This window comes from Macadamia integrifolia, chromosome 5 (genome assembly GCF_013358625.1).
Source record: "Macadamia integrifolia cultivar HAES 741 chromosome 5, SCU_Mint_v3, whole genome shotgun sequence".
Classification (NCBI taxonomy): Eukaryota; Viridiplantae; Streptophyta; class Magnoliopsida; order Proteales; family Proteaceae; genus Macadamia; species Macadamia integrifolia.
The window spans coordinates 18,332,768-18,347,677 of NC_056561.1; the positions used below are offsets into that span (position 1 = coordinate 18,332,768).

The following is a 14,910-nucleotide window of genomic DNA, read 5'->3' on the forward strand; positions in this document are numbered from 1 at the left end:
TTTCTTTATGCTCCCAATAAGAGGACATTCCTATTAATTGGCCTAAACTTCCCTGCCCAATGAGTAAACAAGAAGTTTATTTAACTTTTTCTGATTTTAGTAAGAGGAATTAGATCAACTCACATACTTTATAGTATAAGAAGTAATGGTGCATATCTGAGAGATGATTTTTGATCACATGGCAAATCAAAGTTATGTTTGATGGATTTGGTATGACAGCTGGTATTCAAATGGGGTGTGCTTATTTTTAAATAGGAAGAATCCTAAAAGATATGATGCTGGTTCTGATAGAATGGTTAAAGTTTCATCCATTATTCGAGATGACATTTGGTGCCCAGATGTGAATATTTTCAATAATCTAATTGAGGCTTGATTTTCTCTCTCTTATACTCCAATGAGACCTTGAGGCAATGGAGACTTTGTACTATGGCGTCCAAACTCTTCAAGGAAATTTAGCTCTACCTTTGTCTGAAATTTGATTAGTTCAAAATCTCTAAAGTATTCTTGGGATATGATTGTCTGGTTCAATTCAAATATTCCTGGACGTTTCACTACTCGACGTGTTCTAATTTTGTCTCTCTCTACTCAAGTTCCTTCTTAAGAGAAATTTATCAATCCCTAATTTTTGTTTATGCTGGAACTCTAGAAAATGTCGATAACTAGCTTCTTTCTTTTATTTCTTGTGATATGTTTAGAAGGAGGTCCTTGGTAAGTGTGGCCTCATAAAAAAAAAGAAAAAAATCCTTTAATTTCATAGGGAATAGATGCATGCGGATTGAAAAAAAAATAAAAATAAATAATGATAAGTCAATCGGTGATTATATTTGAAAGCTTACATTTAATGTTGTGATTTATCATGTTTGGTGGGAAAGAAATAAAAAAAGATGAGCCTCCATCACGCATTGTAGAATAGTTTTGAGAAGTTGTCACTTTTGAAATCAGAAATAGGCGTTTATCATGTCTAGCCACTTTGAGAAATAGGCATCTAACCACAAGTTGGGACATCCTTCTTCTCTCTCCACGCCAGCTTCTTGTGTACCATCATTTTAAGGATATTTTTTCCCTCTCCGGTCTTTGATGTATCATCATTTTATGATTTCCCCCTCCACCCTGGCTTCTTATGCATCATCCTTAAATTCTGATTTTGATCTTTTGTTTGTAGGGTATCTCCCTAATTAGGGTTGCCTTCATTGGTTTCGATGTTGGTACTGTGATCTTTCGAGTTGTCTTTATTGGTGTTGATGTTGTACTTTGCTCTTTTTTTTAATAAAAAAATTATACATTAAAAAAAAAAAAGTTCATTTTATAAAATGGTAGAGGCTCACCAATTGTACGGCTATAGTAATGACAGCCAAGTTTATCACTTTTGTAAAGCTTAGATGTTTTGTAATGGTTGGATTGATGAGATGATAAATAGGTTGGAAAAGGCTTCACTTTAGAAGATTACCTGAAGTAATCTAACTTTTGCATGTGCCTATTAAGAAATAACTAGGGCCAGGTTTACAACAACCTTTAGTTGAGGATAGAGACATGAGCCATGGATAAACCTTTAGTCTCATCAGATCTCTAAATTGAGAAAGGATTAGAATGACAAAGTAAGCTAGCTCTAATTAAGGAAGTCATTTTCTTGGTTTAGTTATTATCTTTCCTGGTTAATGCACACATGTAGTTCTTATATTCTTTCTTAACTACCCAAATAATAATAATAATATTAAAATAAATTTATTGGAATAACTACAAGGGCAGTCTACAATATTGGGGCGGCACCGCATAATGGAACAATGCTGAGGTTCACTCCTTTACAACTTAGATGTACAAGTGGAACAATTTGGACTCTTCAATATTAATTAAAAAAAGATAAACAATTGATGGGTTGACCACGACACCCAATTATATACTGTTAGCTTTCATTTTGGGGCCAATAGCATTCATAATTTAGGAAAAAAGTTTGATGACTAAGATGGCTAGCTATGTACAATTGATTCATATATTCATGTGGATAGGATCAATTTGGACACATGGATGCGTCCACCAGTGTAAAGGAGTGAGACCCTAGCTAGCCATAATGATGAGTTGCCCTTTTCTCTTTGTGGTTTTGAAGAAGGGTGACATGAATTTACTAGAAAAATAAATTAACAGAATTTTTTTTTTTTTGGCAAAACTAAAATCTAAATTAACAGATCATAATTAGAATTATTCATGGTATGTTCATCCATATCCTGAGTCTTGTAATTTTCAGTTTGTTCCTAAGGTGTCATAATATGGCTTAGTTGATACCTTAGTAAGGAGGGTTCTGTTACTGATGTGTCTGATAGTTTAGTCTATAAATTCAGGCACATTGTGATCTTCATCGATGAATTCTTCACATCAATTTGATTAAATTTCCAGTTACCAAGAAAAAAAAAAAAAAAAAAGGAGGCACAAAACATCTGCACCAATGGGATCACCTAATTGGATGATATGATTTATATGTTTCTCTCCGAGGAAAATCCTGCACAAGCAAGCTAATTCAATGTTATATATTGTTTAGCTATATGTATTTGTGAGTTAACTAGGGGATAATCTCATTTTCCTCATATACAAGCACATGGTTGTAGTATATATAAGACATTAAACAAGATAATTCAGTCGTTATATCTTAAATAGTTATACCTATTTGTGAGTAAATTAGTTGATAATCTTAGATTCTTCATACACTAATCAAGGTCAGTGAAGATAATAAAAATATAACCGTACTGTTTTTCTCTGTTAATATAACAGTTTTTCTTTCAATTTCTTTCAATATAAGTAAATCTTGTTCTTTCACATGAGAGAGAGAGAGAGAGAGAGAGAGAGAGAGAGAGAAGCTTATGGCATCCACCCGTGCTAGGATTTACAAAAGCTAAATTTTATATCTGATGGCACCAAAGGAGGAATTGGGTTTATTTTCCATGATTATAGGGGCATATTGCTACATGCTGCCTCTGAATCACCTACATTCTCAACCATTCTAATGGGTGAACTAATGGAGGCTATTGAAGATAGTTGGGACCATTTGGTTATTGAATTTAACAATTAAGTATTGGTCTATATCCTCATCCACGAGTGATTTTTATAATCGACCCCATTTCGTTGGGATAAGACTAAGTTTGTTGAGTTTATTGAATTATTTGATAATTTTGGAGTGAATACTTTCACTTGTGGGGCTTTTGGTGTGTGAATCATAATGAGAATAAAGCAAAAAAGAAAATATACACCATATATACAATTGAGTCCAGATCTCAGATTGGAGTTGATTGTGTGTCTATTGATTGAATCACACACATATATACACAATGGCCTTTGTGTATGTAACTATATATACAAAGGATTCAAGATTGAAGGTGATTGAGGGATCCCAAAAATAACAGATTGGAGCTAATTGATTCTAGTTGAGGCTACCATGTATAGCATATATTGATTGGAGCTGATTGAAGCTACCATGTATAGTTTATATAACTAATATTATTCATTTTGCATTCTATTTAGAATCATGTACTTTCACTTTTATTTTATGAAAATAAAAAATTTTTATTGACTTCTTTATTAGGAAGACTCAGTCTTTAACGTGTAAAATTTTATTTCTTCTTTTGGCCTCATGGTTTCTTAAAACTTGTAAAAGAGAGAGAGAGAGAGAGAGAGAGAGAGAGAGAGAGAGAGAGAGAACCTTCCTTGACGCAGACACCACCATCAACAAAGCCTTTTCAGGAAACAAGACGCAATCTTAGCCACTATCTCTCTATCTTAAATGAACAAAGGACACGTATTATAGCCAAGAGGAACCAATAGTACTTTCTCTTTTAAGACTTCTAAAAAAGGAGATACCTTCTCTTCCAAAATGAAATCATGAGAAATTAAGAAAAGCATATACAACATACAAGTAATAGAAGCAAAGTGGAGAAAGAGAAGGGGCGACCAGGGTTAGGGAAAAGCCAGCATTCAATCACTTAACATTAATTCTTCTAATTAATTTATATAACTAAGCAAGAATATGGGAAAAGGTCATGTCCTAATTAATAAGTCTCCCCCCATCACCCTTGTGCCTGTGGTGTGGTGTGGTGTAGTGTAGTGGTGTATCTCTCTTTTCTACTTCAACACTGTTTAATTAAGATTTGTGTCTTAGTGGGTCAGGTGGTCGGTCTTCTTCCCGTGCCTTCCTTCACTTTAAAAAGCTCACATGACCCCCTTTGTCCATGCATCTCACCCTTCCCTAATTTGGCCATTTAAGCTTCAGCTTCTCAGTTCTCTTCTCCTCCCTTCCATCTTCATCCTTATCCTCTCTCTCTCTCTCTAAAAGAGACTCAAATCTCAAAACCCATTTGTTTCTTTGCTCTTTACTGATCTCCATAGATGATGCCCCCTGAACAAGAGATGGGCATCACAGGAAAGTCCCCTATTGTCCCTGGAAGCTCACGTTTGGAGGATGGGATGTCTGAACAAGTTCAGGCTACCATAGCTAGATGCTCTATATTACGTGGGTCATTAAGGCCTGTGACTCTCAAGGTAGTATATATATGTGTTTTAATGTTTTAAGGCTCTTAAGCATTTGTTAGTATGGAGCATTGAGAAGTGTATATACATTCATGTTATGCAGTTTGAAGATGTGGCTTACACTATTAAGCTACCCACAACCAGAGGAAATTGCTTTGGATCAACCGATTCCAAGCCGGACCGGGTCGTACTCAGCGGAGTGAGTGGAATTGTCCAGCCAGGTGAGCTCCTCGCCATGCTCGGACCGTCGGGTAGTGGCAAGACCACTCTCCTAACTGCACTTGCCGGAAGGCTTCCTGGGAAAATCTCCGGCAGCATAACCTACAACGGGCAACCCTTTTCCGGGTCAATTAAGCGGAAAACCGGGTTCTTGACCCAAGATGACGTGTTATACCCGCATCTCACGGTGCTGGAGACGCTAACGTATACGGCTTTGTTAAGGTTACCCAATAAGCTAACAAGGGCAGAGAAAGTGGAGCAAGCCGAGTTGGTCATTTTGGAACTCGGTTTAACCAGGTGTCGTAACAGTATCGTGGGAGGGGTTCTTTTGCGTGGGTTGTCGGGTGGAGAACGAAAACGGGTCAGTATTGGACAGGAGATGCTTGTTAACCCGAGTCTTCTGCTTCTGGATGAGCCAACTTCCGGGCTCGACTCGACCACCGCACAACGCATCGTTGCGACATTGCAAGGGCTGGCTAGAGGTGGAAGGACGGTGGTGACGACGATACACCAACCGTCGAGCCGGTTGTATTGGATGTTTGACAAGTTGGTTGTGTTGACGGACGGGCACCCGATATATAGTGGCACTGCAAGTCGGGTAATGGAGTATTTCGGGTCTATTGGTTATGTGCCCCGAATGGACCTCGTTAACCCGGCTGATTTTCTGCTAGATCTTGCTAACGGTATGGCACTCTCTTCACATAATCTGGTCTGTCCATCAGTTTCTAGGAAAATTACCAATATGCCCTTTTCGTTTCATCAGTTGGGTTACCGTTGAACAACCATTGTACTGTGTATGACACGTGTATCGTGGTGGTTATGCCACGTGTATCTATCGCTTTCACCGTTCACGCGCGTGCATGCATTAACTGTTAACTGTTAAAGAGGTTCTGCTAATGTAGAACATGTCCTACGCTGGCGACGAGTATATCTGTTTTTATCTTTTAATTTTGGCTTTTTATAGAAGAGAATTGATGGATGGTTTTGGATGCAGGTGTGGGTCCTGATATGAAACAAGGTGATAGATATGATAATCATGGGAGATCAGAAAGTGATGATCAAAATTCTATAAAAAAGTTATTGATATCATCGTACAAAAAGAATCTAAATGACAACTTGAAGGCTGAGATCCGTGGAAATTATGGGGATCAAAATACTTCTCTACCACCCACATCTTACAGCAAGGGTAAGTGATCACTTTCTGTTTCTGTTTTTGTGATAACATGTGAGAGGATTAAATTTCTTCCCCCCACCCCCTCCTCTCAGTGATTTGACTTTAGACGATGAGATTTTTTGGGGACTCCATATAATTCAAGGGAAAAAGGCTAAGTACGCTGCTTGTGTCATTCTCTTCTTCGAAAATGACTTCTATGGCTCTTGCATCTCAACCCTTTTCATTGGTTGAGTCAGGATGCCTAATCGTAATCCATGATTAAATTGAAAAGGTTTTGTAGTTTGGGGGCCTACAAAAAATGTGAGATCAGATTGGATTCAAATTTCATGGATAACTAGATCTCAAAATTTCCCATTTACACGTCATGCTTTAGTTTAGAAGAGAGTTCATTACATAGGAAGACAACATTTTAAAACTAGAAGAGATGTGATAATAAATGGAATAAGTATTAAGTGTGCATATGATTGACTTTTGGTCTAAAATTTGACATGTGATCTATCAATATGTAAATGTACTATCTTATTAGTATCCAATTCGATTTATCATTTGATAAGTGTATAGTATCAGGTTCAGAGCAGCAATGGAACACAACCTGGTGTGAGCAATTGAAGGTGTTGTTTGTGAGAGGCTTAAAGGAGAGAAGGCATGAATCCTACTCAGGTCTCCGGGTTTTCCAAGCCTTGTCTGTTTCCATTCTTTCAGGTCTCCTATGGTGGCATTCTGATCCTTCACACGTACAAGATCAGGTATTAATTTCTAGCATTATAACGTTACTAATAGGGAAAAGGCTGGGCATGCTAGTATCGTGCTAAGCACTTTGTCTATCTCTCTTCTCTCCCCTTGGGAAAGTATCCCTATTCCTCTCATCTTAGCCCTCCATTGGTTGAACTGCTAGCTCCAGGAAAGCCAACGATGTGCCCAACCTCCTGCCTAGATTCTAATTGAGAGAAACAAAACAAATGACACTTTTATGTCTAATTTCTGATGATGCAGGTGGGTCTCCTCTTCTTCTTCTCCACATTTTGGGGATTCTTTCCAATGTTCAATGCCATATTTGCTTTCCCTCAAGAGAGAGCGATGTTAATCAAGGAACGCTCGTCGGGGATGTACCGGCTTTCATCCTACTACTTTGCGCGAACGGCCGGCGATTTACCAATGGAGCTTGTCCTACCAACCATCTTTGTTGCCATCACATATTGGATGGGTGGGCTTAAGCCTTTCCCAATCAATTTTGTGCTAACACTCTTGACCATCCTCTACAATGTCTTAGTCTCTCAAGGATTAGGCCTTGCCCTTGGTGCTGTCCTTATGGAAGTGAAACAAGCTACCACCTTAGCTTCTGTGTTAATGCTGGTGTTTCTATTAGCTGGTGGATACTACATTCAACACATCCCTCCATTCATAGCTTGGATTAAGTATTGTTCCTTTAGTTACTACTGCTATAAGCTTCTCATCGGCATCCAATATACCGACAACGACTATTATGAATGCGGCGAGTTCGGGCGGCACCATTGCAAGACCTTGGAATTTCCTGGCATAAAGCATCTAGGTCCCAATAACATAGGATTTGATGTAGCAGCATTAGGAGTCATGTTGGTTGGGTACAGGTTTATGGCTTATGTAGCCTTAAGGATTAGGCAACATTGATGATCATAACAAGAAGATTTATAATAATTCATTAGAAGTTATTAATGTGAAATCAGGATCATTGCAAAGAATGATTTACTTAACAGACAAATCTCAATTGTGGGACTCTTGTTTTATTTCTCCCCCCACCCCCCTAATATTAAGGCCCATCCTTAATGTCAAGGCCCAGGAAATGGCTTTAATCCTGGGCCTTGAAATTTAGTATGGGCCTTTATATTAAGGACTGTCATTTGTATCTCTTTATCTGGCACATACACAACTGAGAAATCATTTTCATAGGTAATTGAGACTGGTGCTGATGGTTTTCTGATTAATTGAAACTATATAAACATATTTGATGAGCATATTATATTAATATTTTTGTTAAATCATATGAGATTATGAGTAGGAAGTGTTAAGCTGATATGGTTCTGCCTACACATGCCAATGGGGCGGATTTAACTAATCCCACCTGACCCTAATGGCTCCTTTGATAGATTTATTCCACATGATCAATATGGCATCTCAATGAACACAACAACTACAGCAACAACAATAATAACAGATTGATTGGAACCATACTTAGATCCATATAGTTTTTTGAAGATCTCCTTGAATGCTCTTCTCTTGCTCGTCGGTTTTGTTTGCTCAAGTCTCTATACAATTGTTAGTTTAACAACTAATGGGCATTGCTAACATTATATAGACTAGGATCAAAGGTCAATCGTGAAACTGAGAACAACTGATGTTTCTCCTATTTAAAAAATAAAAAATAAATACAAAATATACGGCTCTCCTAAAATGAGCTTAGTTGTTAATAGGCCTACAGTGTACAAAGCTTTACACATTAAATAGATTAACTAGAAAGCCCATTATACATTAAGGAGACAATCTCCTGTATTGGACTTCATCCAACTAAGCCCAACAAGCAACACTCAACGAATAATCCATACCTATACAATGACTAGATGCTAGCTCAGACTTGATAAAAACATTACATTCTCTAACTTGAGAAATAGGAACTCATTAGTCCAACCTTGGATTAGAAGAATTCAGACCAATGGGAAGTGTTGAAAGTGACAAGCCCTAAAAAATACACCCAGGTCTAAGCAAGAATATAAACACCCAAGTGTAAGCGTTGTCACATTTTAAGTCGACAAAGGATCCTACACAATCTTGTACGAGATTATGATGTCTCGCCAAAATCTTGGTCAAATTTCTCATTTCGTGGTATCTCAATTGAAACCACTTAACCCATGTGAGATATATACTCCTTTTTGATGAAAATGTGAAATGCGGAGTTGTGTTCGAGTCGTTACTTCTATGCTTAGTGGGTCTATCAAGAATTAATTATTTAATTACCCCTTTTATAAAAGTAGGTTGGGTGATGGATTATCTTAGAAGTGGACGTAATGCATGTAGGACACTTTGGCTTGACCGATCTATGTAGTGCTTCAGGTAGACAGGGGTAACTTAGTATAGTCTGTTGCTATAAGCCTGTGGTTGATTTGTAGTGGTGCATCAGATTGACAGACATCACTTATTATAATTAACCATAATTACTCTTCAATCTTTTTTGCATGGGGTCTTTGCGCTTGTCCTTGCTGTTTAGAATCTCCATATAGGACTGGCCCATAAAATTGGGATAAGATTTTGGATGTTGTTTTGTAAAGGATCTTACACATCAAAGTGCTTGCACACTTATCCACCAAGGCTACACTGGTGGAATGATGTGGTTTGAAAATACATGCTATGATGATCAAACATACTAAATCCAGATTGATTCCGACTTCCAACTAAAGTCAATAGATATTCCATCAATGGGAATTCACTGGAACATCCCACATGACCTTTAACCACTTAAGACTACCGAAACAGATACTTTATACAAAATCACAACATAGTTACTGCATTTAATAAAGCCACTAGAACTGGATCCATATGTCTCAAAATGCACTGACCCAAGTGTATGTGCAATGGACCTTGGTTGGATCCTTTATGTCTCCCCACTATTGGTTGTGTTTACTATGGGGTGGCAAAACATGATGGGGAGTCGTCACCTAGGATGAGTGCCTAGGACTCGGTTGGGGGGCTCAATTTTTGATCGAGGGAAGGATTAGGATGATTCCATATATTATAGTCTAGCTAAAAGTTCAGGTAATAAGCGTCAGTTTATGGTGATGGAAATGTGTTACGCACCCACTCTTTCAAGTTCAACCGGTCTTTCTACTAGTTGCTTGAATTTTGATTATTCTCCCAAAGTTGCAAATTCTATACTCACATATGTGACTACATTTGATTAACTATAATACAATAAAAGCATCATGAAAACTACATATTACATACTCATTATGCTATTTTATTTTATCTAACATTAACATATGACATAATGAATTATTTCTTTCCCACCAGATATGGTGAATAATTGCACTAAAAGCCAACTCACTAAGCATATCACACAAAGACCTGTTAAAAACTTTTGAAATCCACCTCCATTCTATGTAAAAAAGGAAGGACTTTAGGAACATGCCAACATTTTGAAAGAAAACCACCCTAGAAAGACTTGGAAAAGGTATTGGAAAAGGTACAGGAGAATAAAAGATATTCCACAATTTTCAAGGAGTTCCCACAAACACAACAATTATGGATAAATTAATTTCTACGAAGAAGAAACCCTTGGTAGGAAGTAAGGATGTGAATTTGTAACCAAAACCGTTTACTAAAACCGAACTGAGGATGTGAATTTGTAACCGAAACCGTTTACTGAAACCGAACTGATCTGTTTACACCGAAACCGCAAAACCGTTAAGTAAATGGTGCGGTTATGGTTTCAAGTTTCAGTCTGATTAGCTAAATGGGTTAGGTCAGTTTTAACCACGGAACCCGTTGGTTTCAAACCGAATTGAAACCGTTTAAAACCGTTTAAAACCGTTTAAATCGTTTAAATCGATCCGATTAATCCGTATAACAATTAAATAAAGAAGGGGCAGTAATCCGTATAACAATTAACAATTAAATTAAGTGCCCATCCTACTTTGGTATGATTTATTACAATTCAGTTCAAGTTTAGGCTTTAGATCATGAACTTGTAATCCATATATATTACTATATTATTATGTTATCATAGATGGGGTGTTTTGCCTGAACCACCTGTCATTTTAATATTTTATGCTGTAGAAGGCTGGATTTGGATATTGTATGATGTTAGTTCTAAATGTATGAGAAGGGCCATGCAAAGAAATAACACTAGATTATCAAATAAAGACATTCCATCGTTAATATAGAATCTCTTATTTGTGGTTGCCAATTATTTTTTGATAAGCTTATGATCTTCAATTTAGAGATGGTTGCAAGTTATAACAAATTGATTGTGAACCGTTTTACAAATCGTATGGAATAAACCGAAACCGAAACCGTTTAAAACTGTGAAACCGACACCGTTTAGAAATCATGGAAACCGAAACCGTTTACTAAACGGTCACAGTTTCAGAAAGTAGAACCGTTTAGTAAATGGTGCGGTTATGGTTTTAGTCAAATAAATGTGAATCGAACCGATCTGCACCGTTTAAACCGAAACCAAACCGATTAACACCCTTAGTAGGGAGGGAGTTGGTCAAACTTTCTACCATAAGTCTCCAAACAGTAAAACAATGCCCAGGGATGAAAGAACTAAAGCAAATAATCATAAACTAAGGGACACTAGAGCTTTAAAATACACCAGGTTCCAAGCGGTAGCAAAGGATATCTTATTAGAAGAATTAACAACTCATTGCACCAAATCACTACTACCTTTGAGGTCTAAAACAAACATTTGGAAGCATACTCCAAACCTCAATGAGAGAGAGGGAATTACTAGGGCTAAGAAACCAAGATTCATTCATCAAAATAGAGTAAAACTATGTCAGTCTATCAGAACCAACATCGTGTTTGATTCTATCCCCATATTTCAAAATAAGCATACCATCAGGATGTCAATTGTCAAGATAAAGAAAGGTTTCATAGCCATCATCAATGGAGGACTTAACATTTTCATACACAAGATGCCTCTTGTATTTGAGAATTTTCTTCTAAGCCCAAGAAACATCCGTAAGGCAGAGGGCAGTCCAAATTAAATCAAATCTAAGGTATCTAGAATATACCCAATAAACTCAATCATCTTGCTTTTAGAAATAATTTTCAAATAAGCTTGACAATACCAACAATATTAGACTCCTCACCTCTACGAAGACCAAGACCACCCTCATTCTTTGGTAGGCAAACATTGCCCCAACTTATGGGGTGAAAAAAAATTGGAACCATCCTGACCTTTCCAAAGGAAAAAAGACATTAAAGATTCAATCTTAGAAGAGATTGATGCCGGAATGCCGAAAACCCTAGACTGGTTATATAAGAATTGCGTGACTGATCTAATAAGCTCAAGAATAGGAGAACAATGACTGTTGCACCCAAAGAATCCACTGTGCTAATTATATTGTACATGTTATGTACTGATGATTGTTACAAAAAAGTTATGTATTGATGATTGAAATTTTTTGTCAACAATTCAACTTATTGAAATAATAATTTTCAAAAATTACGATTACTTTGTTTTATTTTTTTATTTTTTTTATGACCAATAAAATAATTACCATTAAATATGAACAATATCATTTACATATAAAAGGGAGTATTATTTTACAACAACTTTATAAGCCAAGCTTCTCAAAAACTGAAATATAGAAATTGGTGGGTGGTCTTCAATCTGAAGATTCTGAACCTAAGGTTTAAGAAATGATATATCCAAATGAAGACCAAGGCCATACCCCTTCAGTAGGTTTTGGAAGCATCATTGATGGACTTTGAGAATACATCCTAATCGTCTGAATACACCATCCAAAATCCGATGATCATTGATAGACTTTGAGAATACATCCAAATCGTCCGAATACTCCTTGGAGCAAACCTCTAGCCAACACTTCTGAATCCTGTCCTACCAGCATATGGCAGTGATACGGTCAAATCGATCGCTCAGTAGGGTGAGGACACGCGTCGCCCACCGGGACACGTGTCGCCCACTAGATAGGGAGTACAAAGACTCTATCATGCTCTATCACGTAGCTTACATGAAGGGAATATTCCCCACCAGAAGGATGGACGTATTCGAGTGGAACTCTAAGACGGAAGAAGGTGGACCCGAGAAGGACTCTTGGAAGGAAAGGGAAAACCCTAAACCCTAGGAGCTATATAAGAGGGCCCGAGAGGAAGGAAGGAGGTAAGCATCAATACCCCCACCATTACTCCCTTACTGAAAATTGTGCGGCCGACCCTAACTTGAGCGTCGGAGGATTAACCCCGGACAAAGCTCTGGGCCTCTGCCGTCTGTGCTTATGTAGGTCAGCTCATACGGGATTTTTGACAGCAACAGGCAGCATTGGATCGAAATAAGACATCCCTGTGAAAAAATGCCATAAGCCCATCTTGAATCTATCAAGGGGTATGGCCTTGGTAACCCTGCACAAATCAAGATTAGACAATGTAAAGAAAGTGGGTAGCGGTGGAGAAATTGCTGAATGAGATCAATCTTATCTGGAATATGGATAGTAGATGTATTAGTCCATAGAGAATTAGTGAGGTTTAAGTCAATAATCCATCGGTTAACAGTGGGTCTGCTCGTTCTACTGATGGCAATGCCGGAAGAGTAGCCCACTATTTGTGAGTTTTTTTTATTCTGTTTTGGCTGTCCGTGATTATTGAATGGTTTTGCTATATATTTTTTTCCTCATGTTATTATAATACATAATGGCTGATCTTTAAGTAAAAAAAATCCACTGATTAACATGCTATGAGTGTTAATAGAAATCGGGTCATAGACCCCGTTCATGTGAAGCGCTCATGTGGGGTAGATTATGTTGGGGATTCTTTACCATATTAAACATATGAATAACCCTATAATGTTTAGAATACAAGAATCATCAACCTTTCATAAAAGATTAATCATAGGTGTAGTCCCTAAACCAAGAACAATAAAGTATCCCATCTTAAAATACATAACCATATAGATTTACCATATCTATAATAATCAATGGGACAACCATGACATGAACCATAAATGGGAATAAAGAAGTACCTGTGTCCCATGAACATAGATCATGAACCTCTGTCCCATGTGGTTAAACATTATTCCCATGAAGATGACAATGAACTACGCAAGTGGAGTCCTTCTACTGAGATCTTCTGCAGCCTTTTACTCTAGGTTTTCCTTTCTTTCTGTGCACTTGCTCTTGTGAGAAAGCCGTGCTCCCAAAACCAATAAGGCATTAAGTAAAGTAATGGCTGCAGGGACCGTCAGTATTCTATTTATAATAGAATCCCTAAAACCCTATTCCACTCTCACAATGGAAAGAGCTAGGAGTTTCCTAATCAGAGTGGGTCTATAATTGCTTGGGCCCAATGGATCAATCGGTATCAGTTAAGCCCACATAAAAATCCTAACAGATTAGCCCAAGGAATAGAAACTTTAATTGGTCAGATTTCTATAAATATTCAGGTCTGAACACATTAAACAAGGAAAATTTTGACCTAATCTCAAGAGCGCTATCTTTCTCTCTCTCTATTCTCTTCTGTCTCTCCCAAATTAAAATTATGTGTTTCTAAGGATTTTCATTGCTATCCTTGGATTTGGAAGGTGGAACTTTATTTAGCGAGATCGTCGCTGTTGACTGTTCATGGGAAGCAATGCATACAACAACCAAATCCATTCCGCTGCAAGGAAAACTATCGAGGTACCCTAGATCTATATTTGCTTTCCGTTTTACAATGAGAAAAGGGTTTGGCTTACCAACTTTAGCAACAACAAGATTCCTATGAAACCAAATAAAAAATATATATAGGGTAATGGAAAATACATAAAAAACCATCGCCTATCTGTTTTAGATAACAAATCAGATTACAACATGTATAACAAAACGATTGAATGGACGAACATGGGACATATTCCTGTCTAAGCCCCAAAGGACAAGCAAACAATATTCCTTTTGAGAATTCACACTCAAAGAAAAGATGTCAAAGAGATTCAAGATAAGAAGCATAGAAGGCACTGACGTCCTCGATGGGAAACCATTTGTATAAAGTATCCTTTACAAGAATACCATTGTGAAGTTTTCGCTAGTTAGAAAAACATCTTGAATTTTAGGGTAAACATGGAGTTTCCAAAGAAAATTCCACCACTTAGGAGGCAGCATGTTGCAAACCACCCTCTTTACGGTAAATTAATCAGCAATAGAAATACGTCAATCATAAAGGAATTTAACATCTAATTTGGTTGAAAATACCCCTCCTTCGATAGAGAACACTTCCATCGATCCTCTTCAGTTGAGAGGGACAACTTAACAACATCATTAACA

General features: G+C 37.3%; 1 protein-coding gene across 2 annotated transcripts; it reads left to right on the plus strand.

Moving 5' to 3' along the window:
• The first annotated feature begins 4,219 nt into the window (after nt 1–4,219).
• LOC122079120 (ABC transporter G family member 21) lies at nt 4,220–7,832 on the plus strand. 2 transcript variants are annotated; one of them, XM_042645372.1, is made up of 5 exons: nt 4,220–4,521; nt 4,613–5,411; nt 5,723–5,914; nt 6,464–6,648; nt 6,896–7,832. In XM_042645372.1, the coding sequence occupies exons 1-5, from the start codon at nt 4,369–4,371 to the stop codon at nt 7,547–7,549; spliced, it is 1,983 nt and encodes a 660-aa protein (XP_042501306.1). In that variant the 5' UTR covers nt 4,220–4,368; the 3' UTR covers nt 7,550–7,832. The 2 variants fall into 2 exon arrangements, with proteins under 2 accessions (XP_042501306.1, XP_042501307.1); XM_042645373.1 differs by having other exon boundaries at nt 6,470–6,648.
• Nucleotides 7,833–14,910: the final 7,078 nt, after the last annotated feature.

What these genes read in the sequence shown, in the direction of transcription:
- LOC122079120 (XM_042645372.1), top strand. Translation starts at nt 4,369, where the DNA reads ATGATGCCCCCTGAACAAGAGATGGGCATCACAGGAAAGTCCCCTATT. An exon ending in ACCCACATCTTACAGCAAGG is followed by an intron (nt 5,915 to 6,463) that starts GTAAGTGATCAC and finishes ATAAGTGTATAG; the next exon opens with TATCAGGTTCAGAGCAGCAA. An exon ending in CTTCACACGTACAAGATCAG is followed by an intron (nt 6,649 to 6,895) that starts GTATTAATTTCT and finishes CTGATGATGCAG; the next exon opens with GTGGGTCTCCTCTTCTTCTT.